The 15,824-nt window shown below is 39.6% G+C and overlaps 1 protein-coding gene across 2 annotated transcripts in view; it reads left to right on the top strand.

The window, feature by feature from the left end:
* The window catches only part of LOC137375608 (endothelial cell-specific chemotaxis regulator-like), a 110,814-nt gene extending 95,685 nt beyond the window's left edge, over positions 1-15,129 (top strand). The window contains exons 6-11 of one of the 2 annotated variants that reach the window (XM_068042979.1): positions 3,414-3,488; positions 6,642-6,743; positions 7,068-7,104; positions 7,191-7,258; positions 7,346-7,399; positions 14,950-15,129. In XM_068042979.1, the coding sequence (XP_067899080.1) occupies positions 3,414-3,488; positions 6,642-6,743; positions 7,068-7,104; positions 7,191-7,258; positions 7,346-7,399; positions 14,950-14,957 (344 nt within the window). In that variant the 3' untranslated portion in view covers positions 14,958-15,129. Of the gene's footprint in view, positions 1-3,413; positions 3,489-6,641; positions 6,744-7,067; positions 7,105-7,190; positions 7,259-7,345; positions 7,441-8,790; positions 9,242-14,949 lie in introns of those variants that run through there. The other variant, XM_068042978.1, reaches the window with a different exon arrangement.
* The last annotated feature ends 695 nt before the right edge of the window (positions 15,130-15,824 follow it).

Raw genomic sequence — 15,824 nt, 5'->3', positions numbered from 1 at the left:
TTTTCCAATTCAAGTTTTCTTAATGCTATTCCTTTTTCTTTTTCCTTTTCCTCTTCTTCTGATTCAAGTTTTTTCATTTCTTAACTGAATCTTAGCCAATACCACTGCATCACTCTCGGACCTACCACCATCATGTCTCTTGTATTCCCTTTCTTGTTCCTTGTATTACTCTTCATCTGTATCATCATCTTCTACTCCTAATTCCAGATGTACGGCTATTATTTCAATTATCTCTGCTTTTTTGGCACCTGATTTCAATTCCAACTCCAATTTCGCTGCCAATTCTTCTAAGTTGTTCTTAATTAAAGTTATCAAGTCACTCAGGGAAACATTCTGCTTTCCCAAAATCTCTGCTACAACCACTAATGCCATCACAATGGTATAGACTGTATCTTATTATACAAGAGATCTGGTTCTTTTAATTTCTTTGTAATTGGTATCAGATTTAGATCCCAACAATTGAGTCTCCAATTGATATGATCCCTGACTCAAGAGCAATTAATATGATGCCAAATGCAGGACCCCAATTGAAATATGTTATCCTAGAGACAAGTAATTACTATGATTCCAAATGCTAGCCCTCCAAATTAGCCTGATTCTGATCCCAGATGCGAGCCAACAAATTAAATATGATTTAACTGCGAATGAGCCCCCAATTAAAATATGATTCAAATCTGAGACGAGAAACCCAATTAATATGATTCAAATCTTGAGCGAGCCCCCAATTAATATGTTTGACCGACTGCTCCAGTCAAAGCCCCCAATCAAAATATACGATTCTGATCATGGTGGGAAAAACACACTGTTAATTCAATCCTGTCCCTCCATAGATCGCCGAATATATCATTTTAAACTTTCCAAATTAAAGATAGACCCAGCCAAATTGTGCCATCTATTAACCCCTGAATGAGGCTAACCAAACCAGGTGTCTTTAAATCAACAAATTAACCATTTAATTAGAAAAACTAAATTCTTAAACACTATGAAGATTTATACAACATTTAAAATAGAAAAAAATTAGAGTCCTTGCAAATTTATGCTCCTGTCAGAGGTCAAAAAGTCCAAGGTTGCTTCAAATCCTCACAGTCATCCGATGGGGAAAAGGTTCTTTAACAGTAGAACAGTCTGCAGTCTAATTCCAGCGGTAAGTGATGCTTTCCTTCTCCAGCGATGACCACAGTTGATCAACTAAATCCTTCAATTCAAATGGTCTGAGAGCCCTTCTTTCAGATGCTAATGCACAGCTGTCTGTCTGTGTCCCCTGTTAGAACAGGTTGTTTGCACGATAAACCAGTTCAAAATTAAATTGTAACAAATGTATCTCTCGATGCTCAGTCCTAGTGGCGTATCCAAGGCAACAAGAATGCATTTTTTGACTCAGTCTTTAGAACTTGCTGCCTTAAAGCAGTGCGGCTCTTTTCCCAGCCTTAAAGGCACATTGCATTCTTCCCAGAAAAAAAAAACTACAGGATCATAACACTAGCCACAGGTGTGGTTACAGCAACACCTTTTTAGCCATACACACTAAGAATAACAAACGCCCTACATACCCTCACACAATCCAGGTAAATGTACTTCACACATGTGTATTTACTTAACAAACATTTATCACCATTCAGTCACAAGGAAACACCTACAATGACTAATCTTCTTGTATGACATGTTTGGGCAAAGTCTACACCTAACATGACTAACAATGGGTGTGGCCAAGGGGGGTGGGATTTGCGATATGAAGAATACTTCTCTTCCCAGATTTCAGAAGAACCTAGCATAAATCCATAGGTGGCACGATGGCCCTGATATTTATGGGGACGAGGAGGGAGCAGGGATTCTGAAAATGGCAGAAGAACCTGGTAAGGCCAGGGATGCCCAAGTCCCATTGAACTTAAAGGCAGGAACTGATTATTATTCTTTTCTTCCATTTCCCACCAGGCAACTACCAAATTGACAGACTGGGGATGGTCCTTGGCAATTGGGACTTGGAGGTGGGACAGGAGAGAAGCCATTGTGGGAGGGGAAAGGTCAAAGGTCAGGGCTTCAAGGTAGCAGAGACAGGCCATCATAGGAAGCAGAAGGATGACGAATGGGTCTTGGGGCAGGGGCTGGGATCATCCATGATCAACTGGAGGGAAAAGCCATTGTGATGAGCAGAGAGGCTGCTGAAGGTTTCCTTGAGAAGCCAGCGAGCACCCCTGCTTCTCCTGGCCCACAAGGACTGCTGTAAAAGGCACTTAACCATGTGGAACTGACAGCTCCAACCTCCCTTTTATTGCCGGGTTTCCCATCCCCAGGGAAATCCACGCAGCATGGATGAAGTTTAAATTGGCCTGGCAATTGCACTGTGGGAGTCCAATTTTGATAAGTAACTGAAGTGTCCCACCTCTCCATGATAGGACACTTGCATGACACAAAACCTGTCACTGCAAAAAGGACAGTGGGCATATACACAGCAAAGTGGAGTCATTTTTCATTTTTAATTCCCCTGCCCTAACCTCATGGGGGAGTTAATATTGAGGCTCAAATATCTGGCAAGATCATTTGTAGCTACTTGGCAAACAATGAAAGAGGAGCTCATCTCAGTGTCCTGGCTGGAATCAAAGGCCTGAACCTCTGAAAGGAAATGCAATTTTGAAATCTATGCACAAAGGGCCACTTGAAGGTTATCTCTGGAGATGTAAACCTGATTTCTCTCTGTCCAGCCCAGGCCTGCCACTTTTCTGTCAGATTTTCTAGTCAATTAAAAAAAAATCCAGGTCATGGGCATCAAAATGCTTACTAGTCCTGGGCATCAGCATACTTGTATCATGATGCTATTTGCATCCTGTCACAAAAGCTCCAACACACTGCAGATCTGAGAACTATTGGCATATCTGTAGACGCAGGGAATACTGGGTTTCAATTACTGTCAGATTTACAGTGCCTGGTAGGTACCCTTTTGGTAGTGCAACTGATTGAGCAGGATCCATACATTGACAATACTGCACAGTAAAAGATGCCTTACTTTCTGTACTGACTCTTTCAAACCATTTTCCAAAGATGCTATGGAACTAAGTTAAAGAATCGGTGGGGCAGATTTGAATGGAGAGAAACTTGCACAGGCTCCGTAATGGAAAAATCTGCCTCAAAGCACAATCAGTCATTGTCATGGTAATTTGCAAGTGCGAATTTAATGCAGTATTAGTGAAACGGGTGTTTCATATTTATGTGTGACTGTAAGAGCCTGAAGTCTGTTAAAGAAAGCTATAAAAGTTAACAAAAGAAGAATTGAAGGCAATTGTATGTTTATAGTAACTGTCTAAAATTAGTTAAGTGCAGCTCAGATCAAAGTGCCTTGAGTTTGAAGGTTTTTACTTCAATTGTGTATTCAATAATTAGCATAGTATTGGTTATATGATATTGCTTTCTTTTGACAGATCCTACATCTAGGTCAGAGATAACCACAGCTCCTGCTACAAGTGGATCCAGCTCTTTATCTGTACTAGCCTTTGGTAATTTTCTGCTGTTGAATACCCAGTTCATTTAGTCAATTTAGCTCTGCCTTTTATATCTCTAATCAATTGCCATAGGTGGTTGAATGTATATGTTAGGCAGGGTAAAAAAATAGAGATGCTCAAAAGAAAATTGGATACTGTGATAAGAGTGTCAATTTTGACCTTTCCCTTTTATTCTTATTAGGTTGAGGGGTAAATCTTGCTCGGCTCCACTCCTGATATGGAGTCTTGCTGGATGAAGCGGAGCTTCCAGATAGATCAGTTGACACTAGGGCTTCAGTTCTGCGAAACATCAAAACTAGAGCCTTGCCCTGCAGAATTTACTCTTTGATATAAAGACTTATGTAAAAAAATCCTGATTTTGGAAATAAGGGATTGAATTTATTGATATTGTAAAAGTGAAGCAGATCAATTAATGTTATCTTCAAACATTGGACCAACTGGATAAACACTTGAAAGAAAAAATTGCAGGGATATGGGTAGAATGTGGGGGTGTGGAACTAATCGGATTGCTCTTTGAAATATCCAACGTAGACTCGGTAGGTTGAGTGGCCTCCTTAGGTGCTGTACCATTCTATGAATCTATTCTATGATTTCATGTAATAATAACTCAGTAGCATGCTTCCTTCATACTTCTCAAGCAGCTAAATCTTCACTTGACTGATGTTGCAAATTCAGATCTGCTGTAGATACATTCTCAGGTTCAGTGAAATCAGTCACTCCCTTAGGCAGTCTGAGCCTCTTCTATGTGAGTTGACTCATGCCAATATTGACTTAGCAAGATATCAAGGGCTATAGCAACAGTATCCTCTTGTATTCCAGATGGCTACTTATGTCTATTTACATACATTTCTTCAATCACTCTAAAGACCAAGAGAGTGAACATTTGGTGTGATGAGACTTGATATTAATCATTATTTTGTTTTCCGTAAGATAAACATATATGACAACATTTATAATCATATTTACTTAATTCTTTCAAGCTGTCTGCATCATATAAAAATAATGTAAATGATATCTTATCCAACTTCAGTGGGTTATCTGGCTTGACGTAAAATAAATTTTCGATCTCCTCTCTCTTGCCATCCATCCTGTCATAGACCTTGTGACTGCCTCTAGCTTTTGTAGCTTCCTGTTTTTAACTCTAGTATTACCCTTTCATCAAACTCACTACCCACAGAGCAGAATCAACTAACTTAAATCAGCAACGACCCTTGCTCAGCTAGAAAGAATTAAATTCACCATGGAGCATATTTCTGAAATTCTGAAACAAGACAACTTAGTATAGAAGAGAAACATTGCATTCAAATGTTGAATTCTAAAGTGGGACCTGGCAGTTCCAATTAGCAATATTTTAGAAAAAATGGAATAAAATTTTCGGCCCAGGGAGAAACCTTAATGTTTGACCCAAAAAACATGGTAGTATGTCATTAACTGGATCAAATCAGTGTTTTCTGGGATTTGGGAGGAAATCCAAAAGTTTTAGTTACATGTATATGTAAACAAAAAGAAAGACTTGCATTTATATAGTGCCTTACACAACCACCGGAGGTCTCAAATCAATTTACAACCAATGGAGCACCTTTGGAGTGTAGTCACTGTTGTAATATAGGAAATGCAGCTGGCAAATTGTGCACAGCAACTCCCATAAACAGCAATGTGATAATGACCAGATAATCTGTTTTTGTGATGTTGATTGAGGGATAAATATTGGCCAGGACACTAGGGATAACTCCCCTGCTCTTCTTCGAGATAGTGCCACGGGATCTTTTACATCCATTCAAAAGCAGATGGGTCCTCGGTTTAATGTCTCATCCGAAAGACGGCACCTCCAACAGTGTATCACACACTCAGACCCTCAGTACTGCACTGGAGTGTCAGCATAGACCTTTGTGCTCAAGTCCGGGAGTAGTAAATACTTTGCTCGCTGAGAAAATTTTACAAAGAGTGCAGTAAGGATGGTCGCACAATTTAACATACCAGTTTGACAGCACAGTAAGATAGCAGCTATATAGTATCACCAAGTTTTACAAAGTTGTAAAGGGTGAATAGATGGCACTGTTACTTTGTAAGATGATATAGAAAATTCCTGCAAAATCCTCAACAAAAGACAGGGTTTCCATTCCCTTACATGCAGATGTATGTGATAACATACAAAGGATTCTGCATATCAATGCAATGTTGTCATAATACATTCAACTTGGAAATTCAGCCTAGCTTGAGCTTTTCAAAGAATAAAATCAGGTAAAAGGTTGGCTTGTGTGTGACAAGAATTACCCACTGCTCCCATGGATATTAACCCCGCTCAGAATAACCTGAACAGCAACAGAGGAGTGCTCTATAGAACACGACAAATGCTTCTACAAGAGCAGTAATTGAGAGAACAATCATGGTCTTAAAGGGGCGTTTTCACTGCCTAGAAAGGTTGATAGGGATCCGCAGTAACTTGTTTGTTCCATAGTTGTAACTGGCTCTGCCTGTACAACTCTGCAAATACAGAAAGGTCTGGACTTGGACATCTTGGGGAGGTGATCCCAGCTTCTTTGGAGGCAGAAGGATAGAGACAGCATTATGCATTCAGAGGACTCATCATTAATGAATGAAAGGGGTATCAGAGCATAACTGATTCTGATGGCCTGACTTCAGATTTACATAGCTACTTTAGTCACCAATACCTTAGCCCCCACCTTCAAATAAGGGACTAACTCTTCAATCCAGTACCCATCCTAGAATATGAAAACACATCAGCCTTTGTGATAGGACAACGTTAAGCATTAAAACTTCCATTATTTCTGCCCCCATTGCACATTGTCTAACTTACAATGAGGTAATTGAGGTGTAAATTGTGAATCCATCATTTAAAGCTACCTTTAAATGTTTTATATTTTTCTCGAATAACATTGCCATTTATTCAACAATGTCTTTTTCTCTCTTCCTAATTATCGCTTTACTGATCCTGCACTCATTTTTATATCTTTGATATAATCATGCTATTTTAATCTTTTTTCCTCATCTATTATATTAACCTTAACTTCGCTATTTAATTACCTAGCTCTTGAGTTTGCTGTCATATTGAAATTTACCTTTTTGAGATCTACCATTTCCACCTTATGAATGGGTAAGATGTAATTATTGCACTTGTGTTTTCAGCTGTGATCATCCTGATCCTTATCCTTGTAATAGTTGTGGTGATCCTCGTCAGTGTGATCAGTCTGAGGTTTAAATGCTGTGATTTTCAGGACGCATCGCAAGGTAGCCAACCCAATTATTATGCTTTTTTGCCAACATTATTTAATGTTAGCCAAATTATGCACTGTGTCATATATCATACATTTTACCACCAAGACTGCCTTTAAAAACTAATATGGAATGATTCACCTTGCAATGCAAAAATGCAGCTTTACACTTCCAGCGTGTAGATTCCAAGCCGTTTCACTTATTGCACTTTCCACAAAGACATATGAGCAAATATTGTAAATTTATTTTTAAAAATTCCATTCAACTAAATATTTTGCTCATATCTTGCTATATATTTCATTCTTTTATATTTTCACCTTTTATTGATTATCATAATAGATATGAGGAAGACAAGGAATGCAGCACCATCAGAAAGGTAAGTAAAATACATTTAGGCAATTAAATCTCATATTTAACTATCTGTTGATTTTAAAATATCTATATATCTGTATTTTCCTTCAGCTCTCAGGTTAGTGGAGATAAAGAGAGCATCACTCTGCTTTCTGTGCGAACTCTAAGTATTGAAGCTGGTGCGTAGTTTCTGAATACAAAATTCATAATTTTTTGTTCCTATTGTAATTGCATTCTGCAGCGATGGTATTTATTTTGTACTTTAGGAGGACAAGACTCATCAGTGCCGGGGTCTCTTCAGAATAAATCCATTGAAGCTGGTGAGACTGATAAACACTTTCAACAAATGAATAATACAAAGGTGTGTCTTTTTAAAAAAAGATTAAAATTTGTTTGTGGTCCACTGTAAGCTGAGCAACAAACTGTGAAGATGAAATTACTTCCTTACTCCATTCTGTTAACCTTTTCTACATGGAAAGCAAATATCTTCTTCTTCGAAGTCATCATTTCATACCACATTATTTTTCTTCTTCTGAAATAGGAATAGCATATTCTTGTGATTCTGGTTTAGTGGCAGTCTACTTTAAAAATAGCCTGACTACACCACTTTGAGAGAGGTTGCTTCACCATCATCATATGATTGCTTTCATCCTTCCTATAACTCTTTCCCCTTTTACCAGGTTTGGATGGAGTACTGTATTATAATTCATGTAAAATATAAGGAAAGTAGGTTACTCACTTCAGGGTATCTCCCCCATTTTTTTAAAAAAAGGATAATAAACCTTTTCTTGCAGAGTTAAAAGAGCACCAATCAAAATGGTAACCAGGCATGATTTTCTTGGAGGACTGTGTTTGGCCAATTGTGACATGCCTGTAGTAAAGGAGGGATGAGGGAAGAGGCAGAGAAAACAGACAAGGAGGAGGGGAAAAGTGCAGGAGCAAGAGGGAGCAGAAAAGAAGGAAGGGAGAAGGAGGAAGAAGGGTGGGGAGGAGGAGCAAAGAGGCAGAGAAAATATATGGGAATCGATAGAAGGGAAGAAATGGGGGAGAAGCAAGTGGGAGATGGAGGCAGAGGTGAGAGGAAGAGGGTAGAAGGGAGGTCAAGAGGAGGAAGGGAAGGGAGAAGTATAAATGGGAGGACGGAGGAGAAAGAGGGGGAGAGAGAGGAGGAGGACAATGCAGGGGAGGAGGAGGGAAGGGTGGGGCGTGAGGGAAGGAGGAGAGAGGAGAAGGAGGAGAGGAGGAAAGGGGAGAGGGAGCAAAGTAAGAATGGGAAAGAACTGTGGAGAAGAAAGGAAGGGAAGGTGGGCAAAGTAGGTGGGTAGAGAAGAAAAGGAGGGCGAGAGGGAAGGGAGGTGAGAGAATAAGGAGCGGGAGAGGAAGGTGCACTTCGGATTGTCACTATAATGTTAGATGCAGTCCGAGTAGTTTCAGTTAGTAACTTAATGTTACATTCATGGTGTCCTGCAGTGCAGCACATTTGAAATACTGACCTCATTTACCATTCTAAATATATAATAGAAATCATTTATTTTTCCATAATTATAAGAGCTAGTGCTAAAAATGTTTGGAGATCCAAGATGGTTTATATCTTGAATGATTTTTTTTCTGCTTCTGATTATTGATTTATTCACACTGACAATGGCTATGTCATTACTTTAAATTGTTTCCTCTTGTGTTATTAATTAACCTTTTTGATATTTCATTTTAGCTGGTATAAAGAAATGGACAGAATTCAATGCTGCAGATATGTATAAACTACAGAGGAGCATGGAGGGACTACGAACATACGAATTAGGAGTAGGAGTAGGCCACTCGGCCCTTCGAGCCTGCTCAGCCATTCAATAAGTTCATGGCTGAACTGATTGTTCCACATTTCCACCTGCCCCCAATAACCTTCCATCCCCTTGCTTATCAAGAATCTATCTACCTCTGCCTTAAAAATATTCAAAGACTCTGCTTCCACTGCTTTTTGAGGAAGAGAATTCCAAACATTCACGACCCTCTGAGAGAAAAAAATTCTCCTCACCTCTGTCTTAAATGGGCGACCCCTTATTTTTAAACAGTGGTCCCTAGTTCTTTCCACATCCACCCTGTCAAGACCCCTCAGAATCTTATATGTTTCAATCAAGTTGCCTCTTACTCTTCTAAATTCCAGTGGATACAAGCCTAGTCTGTCCAATCTTTCCTCGTAAGACAGCCTGCCCATTCCAGGTATTAGTCTAGTAAACCTTTTCTGTACTGCCTCCAATGCATTTACATCCTTCCTTAAATAAGGAGACCAGTACTGTACACAGTACTCCAGATGTGGTCTCACCAATGCCCTCTATAGCTGAAGCATAACCTCCCTACTTTTGTATTCACTTCCCCTTGCGATAAACGATAACATTCTATAAGCTTTCCTAATTACATGCTGTACCTGCATACTAACCTTTTACGATTCATGCACTAGGACACCCAGATCCCTCTGCATCTCAGAGCTCTGCAATCTCACCATTTAGATAATATGCTTTTTTTTATTCTTCCTGCCAAAGTGGACAATTTCCCACATTATACTCCATTTGCCAGGTCTTTGCCCACTCACTTAGCCTATCTATATCCCTTTGTAGCCCCCTTATGTCCTCTTCACAAGTTACTTTCCTACTTATCATTGTGTCATCAGCAAATTTAGCAACCATACCTTCGGTCCCTTCATCTAAGTCATTTATATAAATGATCAAAAGTTGAGGCCCCAGCAGTGATCCCTGTGGCACACCACTTGTTACATCTTGCCAACCAGAAAATGACCCGTTTATGTCTACTCTTTGTTTCCTGTTAGCTAGCCAATCTTCCATCCATGCCATTATGTTACCCCCTATATCATGAACTTTTATTTTTTGCAATAACCTTTGATGTGGCACCTTATCAAATCCCTTCTGGAAATCTAAGTACAATACATCCCTTTATCCACAGCACATATAACTCCCTCAAAGGACTCCAATAAATTGGTTAAACATGATTTCCCTTTCACAAAACCATGTTGACTCTGCCTGATTACCTTGAATTTTTCTAAATGCCCTGCTATAATGTCTTTAATAATAGCGTCTAACATTTTCCCTAAGACAGATGTTAAGCTAACTGGCCTGTAGTTTCCTGCTTTCTGTCTCCCTCCCTTTTTGAATAAAGGAGTTAGATTCGCTATTTTCCAATCTAACGAACCTTCCCAAAGTCTGGGGAATTTTGGAAAATTAAAACTAACACATAATCTATCTCATTAGCCACTTCTTTTAAGACCCTAGGATGAAGTCCATCTGGACCTGGGGACTTGTCAGCCCGCAGATCCAACAATTTGTTCAGTACCACTTCCCTGATCATTGTAATTTTCTTGAGTTCCGCCCTCCCTTCCATTTCCTGACTTACAGCTAATACTTTGTATCCTCAATAGTGAAGACCGATGCAAAATATCCATTCAATTCATCTTCCATCTCCTTATTATCCATTATTAATTCCCCAGACTCACTTCCTATAGGACCAATGCTCACTTTGTTAACTCTTTTCTTTTTAAATACCTATAGAAACTCTTACTATCTGTCTTTATATTTCTAGCAAGCTTTCTCTCGTACTCTAATTTTACCTTCCTTATTAATCTTTTAGTCATTCTTTGCTGTTTTTTATATTCTGTCCAATCTTCTGACCTGCCTCCCATCTTTGCACAATTATAGGCTCTTTCTTTAAGTTTGATACTATCTTTAACTGTTAACCATGGATGGCAGGTCCCACCCTTGGAATTTTTCTTTCTCGTTGAAATGTATCTATTCTGTGTATTCTGAAATATCCCCTTAAATGTCTGCCACTGCATCTCTATTGACCTACCCCTTAACCTGATTTGCCAGTTCACTTTAGCTAGCTCTGCTTTCATGCCCTCATAATTGTCCTTATTTAAGATTAAAATACTAGTCTTGGACCCACTCTTCTCTCCCTCAAACTGAATGTAAAATTCAATCATATTATGATCACTGCTACCTCGGGGCACCTTAACTATGAGGTCATTAATTAATCCTATCTCACTGCACAATACCAGGTCTAGTATAGTCTGCTTTCTGGTTGGCTCCAGAACGTATTGTTCCAAGACATTATCCCGAAAACATTCTATGTACTCCTCATCTAGGCTACCTCTGCCCATCTGATTTTTCCAGTCTATGTGTAGGTTAAAATCCCCCATAATTTTTGCTGTACATTTCTAACAAGCTGCCATTATTTATTCCTTTATACCTGTCCTACAGTGTGGATAATGTTAGGTGGCCTGTACCCCACTCCCACAAGTGACTTCTTGCCTTTATGATTTCTCATCTCTACCCAAACTGCTTCTACATTTCTGGTCTTCTGAACTTAGGTCATCCCTCTCTATTGCGCTAATACCATTATTAATTAACAGAGCTACCCCTCCACCTTTTCCTAGCTTCCGGTCCTTCCTAAATGCCATGTACATTTTAATATTCAGGACCCAATCTATGTCATCCTGTAGCCATGTCTCTGTAATGGTTATCAGATCATACTTATTTATTTCTAATTGCGGTCTCGGTTCATCTGTTTTGTTTTGAATGCTACATGCATTCAGATACAGAGCCTTTAGTTTTATCCTTTTATTATTTTTGAAACCTTTAGCCTTATCTGTTGATTTCGTCTTAGATTTGTATGCTCTTCGTGTCACAGTCTGTTTATCATTTCCCAAATTAATATCTTTCTCTCTTGTCTTGTCTCTGCTCCCTGATTTACTATATCTTCCCAAATTTGATCCCTTGTCCCCACTATTTAATTTAAAACCCTCTCTACTTCCCTAGTTATGCGGCTCGCTAGCATGGTTCAGGTGTAGGCCATCCAAACGGTACAGCCACCACTTTCCCCAGTACTGGTGCCAGTGCCCCATGAACCGGAACCCACTTCTACCACACCAGTCTTTGAGCCATACATTAATTTTTCTAATCTTATATGCCCTGTGCCAATTTGCTGGTTCAGGTAATAATCCAGAGATTATTACCGTTGAGTTTCTGCTTCTTAATTTGGCACCGAGTTCCTCATACTGACTTTGCAGAACCTCTTTCCTTGTCCTGCCTATGTCATTGGTACTTACATGGACCACGACAACTGGATCCGCCCCCACCCACTGTAAGTTCCTCTCCAACCCTGAGCAGATGTCCCGAACCCTGGCACCAGGCAGGCAACACAGCCATCTGCACTCTTGCTCTTTGCAGCAGAGAACAGTGTGAATCCCTCTAACTATACTGTCCCATACTACCACTACATTCCTTTTTTCTCCCTCCACTTGAATGGCTTCCTGTACCATGGTGCCATGGTCAGGTTGCTCATCCAACCTGCAGTCCCCACTCTCATCCAAACAAGCTGAAAGTACCTCAAACCTGTTGGCAATCGCATAGACTGAGGCTCCTGCACTCCTGCCCTCTGGGGCCCCCCAGCTGCAGCCACACTCTCCTGTCCCTGACAATTGACTAAATCAGAAGATCCTATCCTAAGGGGTGTGACCACCTCCTCGTACAAAATGTCCAGGTAACTTTCCCCCTCCCTGATATGTCGCAGTGTCTGCAGCTCGGACTCCAGTTCAATGACTCTGAGCCGCAGTTCTTCGAGCCTCAAACACTTACTGCAGACGTGGTTGCCCTGGATCACACTGGCATCCAGGAACTCCCACATGCTGCAGCTATGACACATCACCTGTCCTGCCATGTGTTTTAATTAACTACTTAATTATTTTATTCAATTATTTATTTTATTTTCCTTTTTTTATACATTTTATTAAGCTTACCACTAGTTCCTTTACTAAATTAAATGTTAGGATTAGAATGGACCTTAATCACTTACCAGATACTCACCAAAAAGGTAGCTTCTTCACAAACCAATCACCTACCTGCTTGCCTGTGATGTTTGATGCTATGTTTGATTTAAATTAAATTAAATTAAAAGTTTACCTGTATACTCACCCCAGCGACTCTCTGTTTCCCTTCTCTCTCTGTTGTGTCATGCATGCCAAGAATGAGGCACATTAATTTCGCCACATACACTTTAAATTTCAAATTGTTGCTGTGAAGAAGAGAAGGCCTGTGTCAAGGGGTTGTCAGGTCCCTGGCTGGAAATACATTTTTGCATATTAATAGACACTGTGTGGAACAATGCAGCTATCCCCTGCTCTAATACAATCCACAAACCAGTTAGTCATATGACTAACCTGCTTGGCCGTCTGGGTTTTTTTCTGAATTGTAGAGTTTGAACTGAGAGTCTGCAGAAAGCAAAATGCTCCTGGATTGAAGCAGACCTCCTCTCCTGCCTGTCTGCTCCCATCTCTTTCTCATGGAACTCCAAAACCCACTGAAGACACATGAACCCCAAGAGAGAAAAGTTTTCTACATTGAACAAAGTTTAAGAAGAATACTGGGCCCAACGAAAAACAAGATCTACCTACAATCAAGGACTCTACAGTGAGCTTGAAGAACTGTAACAACAACTCTTCAGATATTGCCTTAAATCTTTCCACTTTATTTTTTCTTCCGCTCTTTCTGTCCCTATCTGCATGTGTGTATCGCGTCTGCATGCTAGCGTGGGCGCGTCGTGTATCCATAGGTGATAACTGAATTGGAGTTTAAGTTTAATAAATTTCACTTTTCTTCTTTAAACCTGAGATAATCTGTTGTGCTTGTTTCTTTGCCATATAATTGGAAAGCAGTGAACAAGGATTCGCCAAGGGGGAGCTAAAACATGGTGTGTGTAAAATTAAATCCTGTAAGACCAGGTGAAAGCTGAAAGGGAACCCGAGACCTCTTTCTCACCTGGTTGTATCAGTTGATTGTGACGTCATTCTGATGTCACTTTTCTATTTTTCCCTGCTTCGCTCCTGCTGCTCCTGCTATGCTCCTTTCTCGCTCTGTCTCCGGTCTCCGACTCTGGGCTTTTAGCGCGCTTTTTAAACCTCTGCTCCCACTGTTCTCCTCTCTCTCTCACTCTGTCTCTCTCACAATCCAACATGGAAAACTGAATACCTATTCGTATTTGGTTCTGACAAATACTTCAAATAAAGCAACTTCTGAAAAACTCTTCATCTGGTATTGTTACGACCAGGTGAGGCAGGGGTCTAAGGCTCCCCTATCACCCTTTTCCTAGTTTGACCGTAACAGGGTTTAACTTTTAAAACACCATGTTTTAGCTTCACTCTCACTGCTCTTTAATTGTAATGGCAAAGAAATCAACCAGACAGGTTTTCTCAGATTCAAACAGGAAAGGTGTAAGTTAATTACCCATAAAAGACGAATTCAGTTAAAACTACTAAAAATACATGACGCAACCACGCTAGCATGCATACACGATAAACACACATGCAAATAGAGACAGAGGAGGAGAAAGAAGGGGAAAGGTTTGAAGTAATAGCTGGAGTGCAGTTACTGGCTTTGGGTTTGATGTAAAGTCTTTGATTGAAGATTTGCAGTTCTCGTCGGCTCTTATAATGCTGGCTCTTATATTTTCAATGTCTTTTCATCTTAATCTATCAGGCTAATTGAATCAGGGAGGCACTCCCATTTCTTCTTCCTGCAACTGTCTTTTAGAATGCAAGTGTGCAGCCATGTTTTCAGTCACTGTTGTGGACTTTTTAAACAAGTAATTTCAAGTCCAGTAACAGTTCGAAAAATAATGTTCCATATGACGAAATTAAAATGTCTCATTTTGGCAGGTGTGGTTTTTATCACAGTATCATGGACTAATATGTGATCTTTTTTCCATAATGCTTTATCACTTTGGGTACTAAAGTATCCTATAGCACAGTAACATTTATACAATTTTTAACTTTGTAAATTATAATTTTGTTAATTATTATTTTTGTTAATAGATGCCTAAAGAATAATGGTGACAAAACTGTTGGAAAAGGGTCTGAAAAAGATAATGTTGAGAGAGTGTAAAGAATACCTCCTACCATGATGATGTAAGAGATCACATGTGAGAGAGACTTGAAGATGGATGCAGCATGGCTTTGGATTTGTCACACAGACTGGCGTGAAGCTGTACATAGTTATAATGTAATAAAGATTAATGTTCTGACAACTCCAGACTAAGAATCTCTCTAGCTAGACTAACTAAGGTGACAGTGTAACAAACAAACATACAAGAAAAACTATATGAAACATTGAGCATTTAAATATATGCTACGTATTGAATATGTTTGGATGACTATGCATGTTACAGAAGAATGTTCTCAGTTCAAAGGTTAGATTTGATTCAAGATTATTAGATTCAGAAAGGGAAACGGTGCTTAACTTTCCTTATAAGGCTCTGCTTACCCATCCTGGCATACCTGTATACATACTTACACCACTGTTGTTATTGAAAAGAATATTGATTACAAATTGCAATACAACAAACACATTCAGCCAAATATATTGGCATGCAGGCCCCCACCTGCCAAGAATGAGGCATATTAATTTTGTCGTACGAACATCGATTTTAAACTGAAACTGAAGTAAAGAAAGTACTTGTTAAAAAAATCACCAGACACTTGGCTGGAAAAGCATTTTTGCATACTAACAGACAGGGCTTGGAGGGTCAAAGGGGCTATTCCCTGCTCCAATTTAACCCACAATGGACTTTGAGCACCAGCTATTGTGTATAAGGAGAGACATTCCAGGGTCGGCTAAGACAAGAGAATCCACAAACAGACATGGTCAGACCAGCTAGTCACATGACTAACCTGCTTGGCAACCTGGGTTT

The sequence above is a fragment of the Heterodontus francisci genome, chromosome 12 (assembly GCF_036365525.1).
Source record: "Heterodontus francisci isolate sHetFra1 chromosome 12, sHetFra1.hap1, whole genome shotgun sequence".
Taxonomy (NCBI): domain Eukaryota; kingdom Metazoa; phylum Chordata; class Chondrichthyes; order Heterodontiformes; family Heterodontidae; genus Heterodontus; species Heterodontus francisci.
This window is presented reverse-complemented; position numbering and strand designations above follow the sequence as displayed.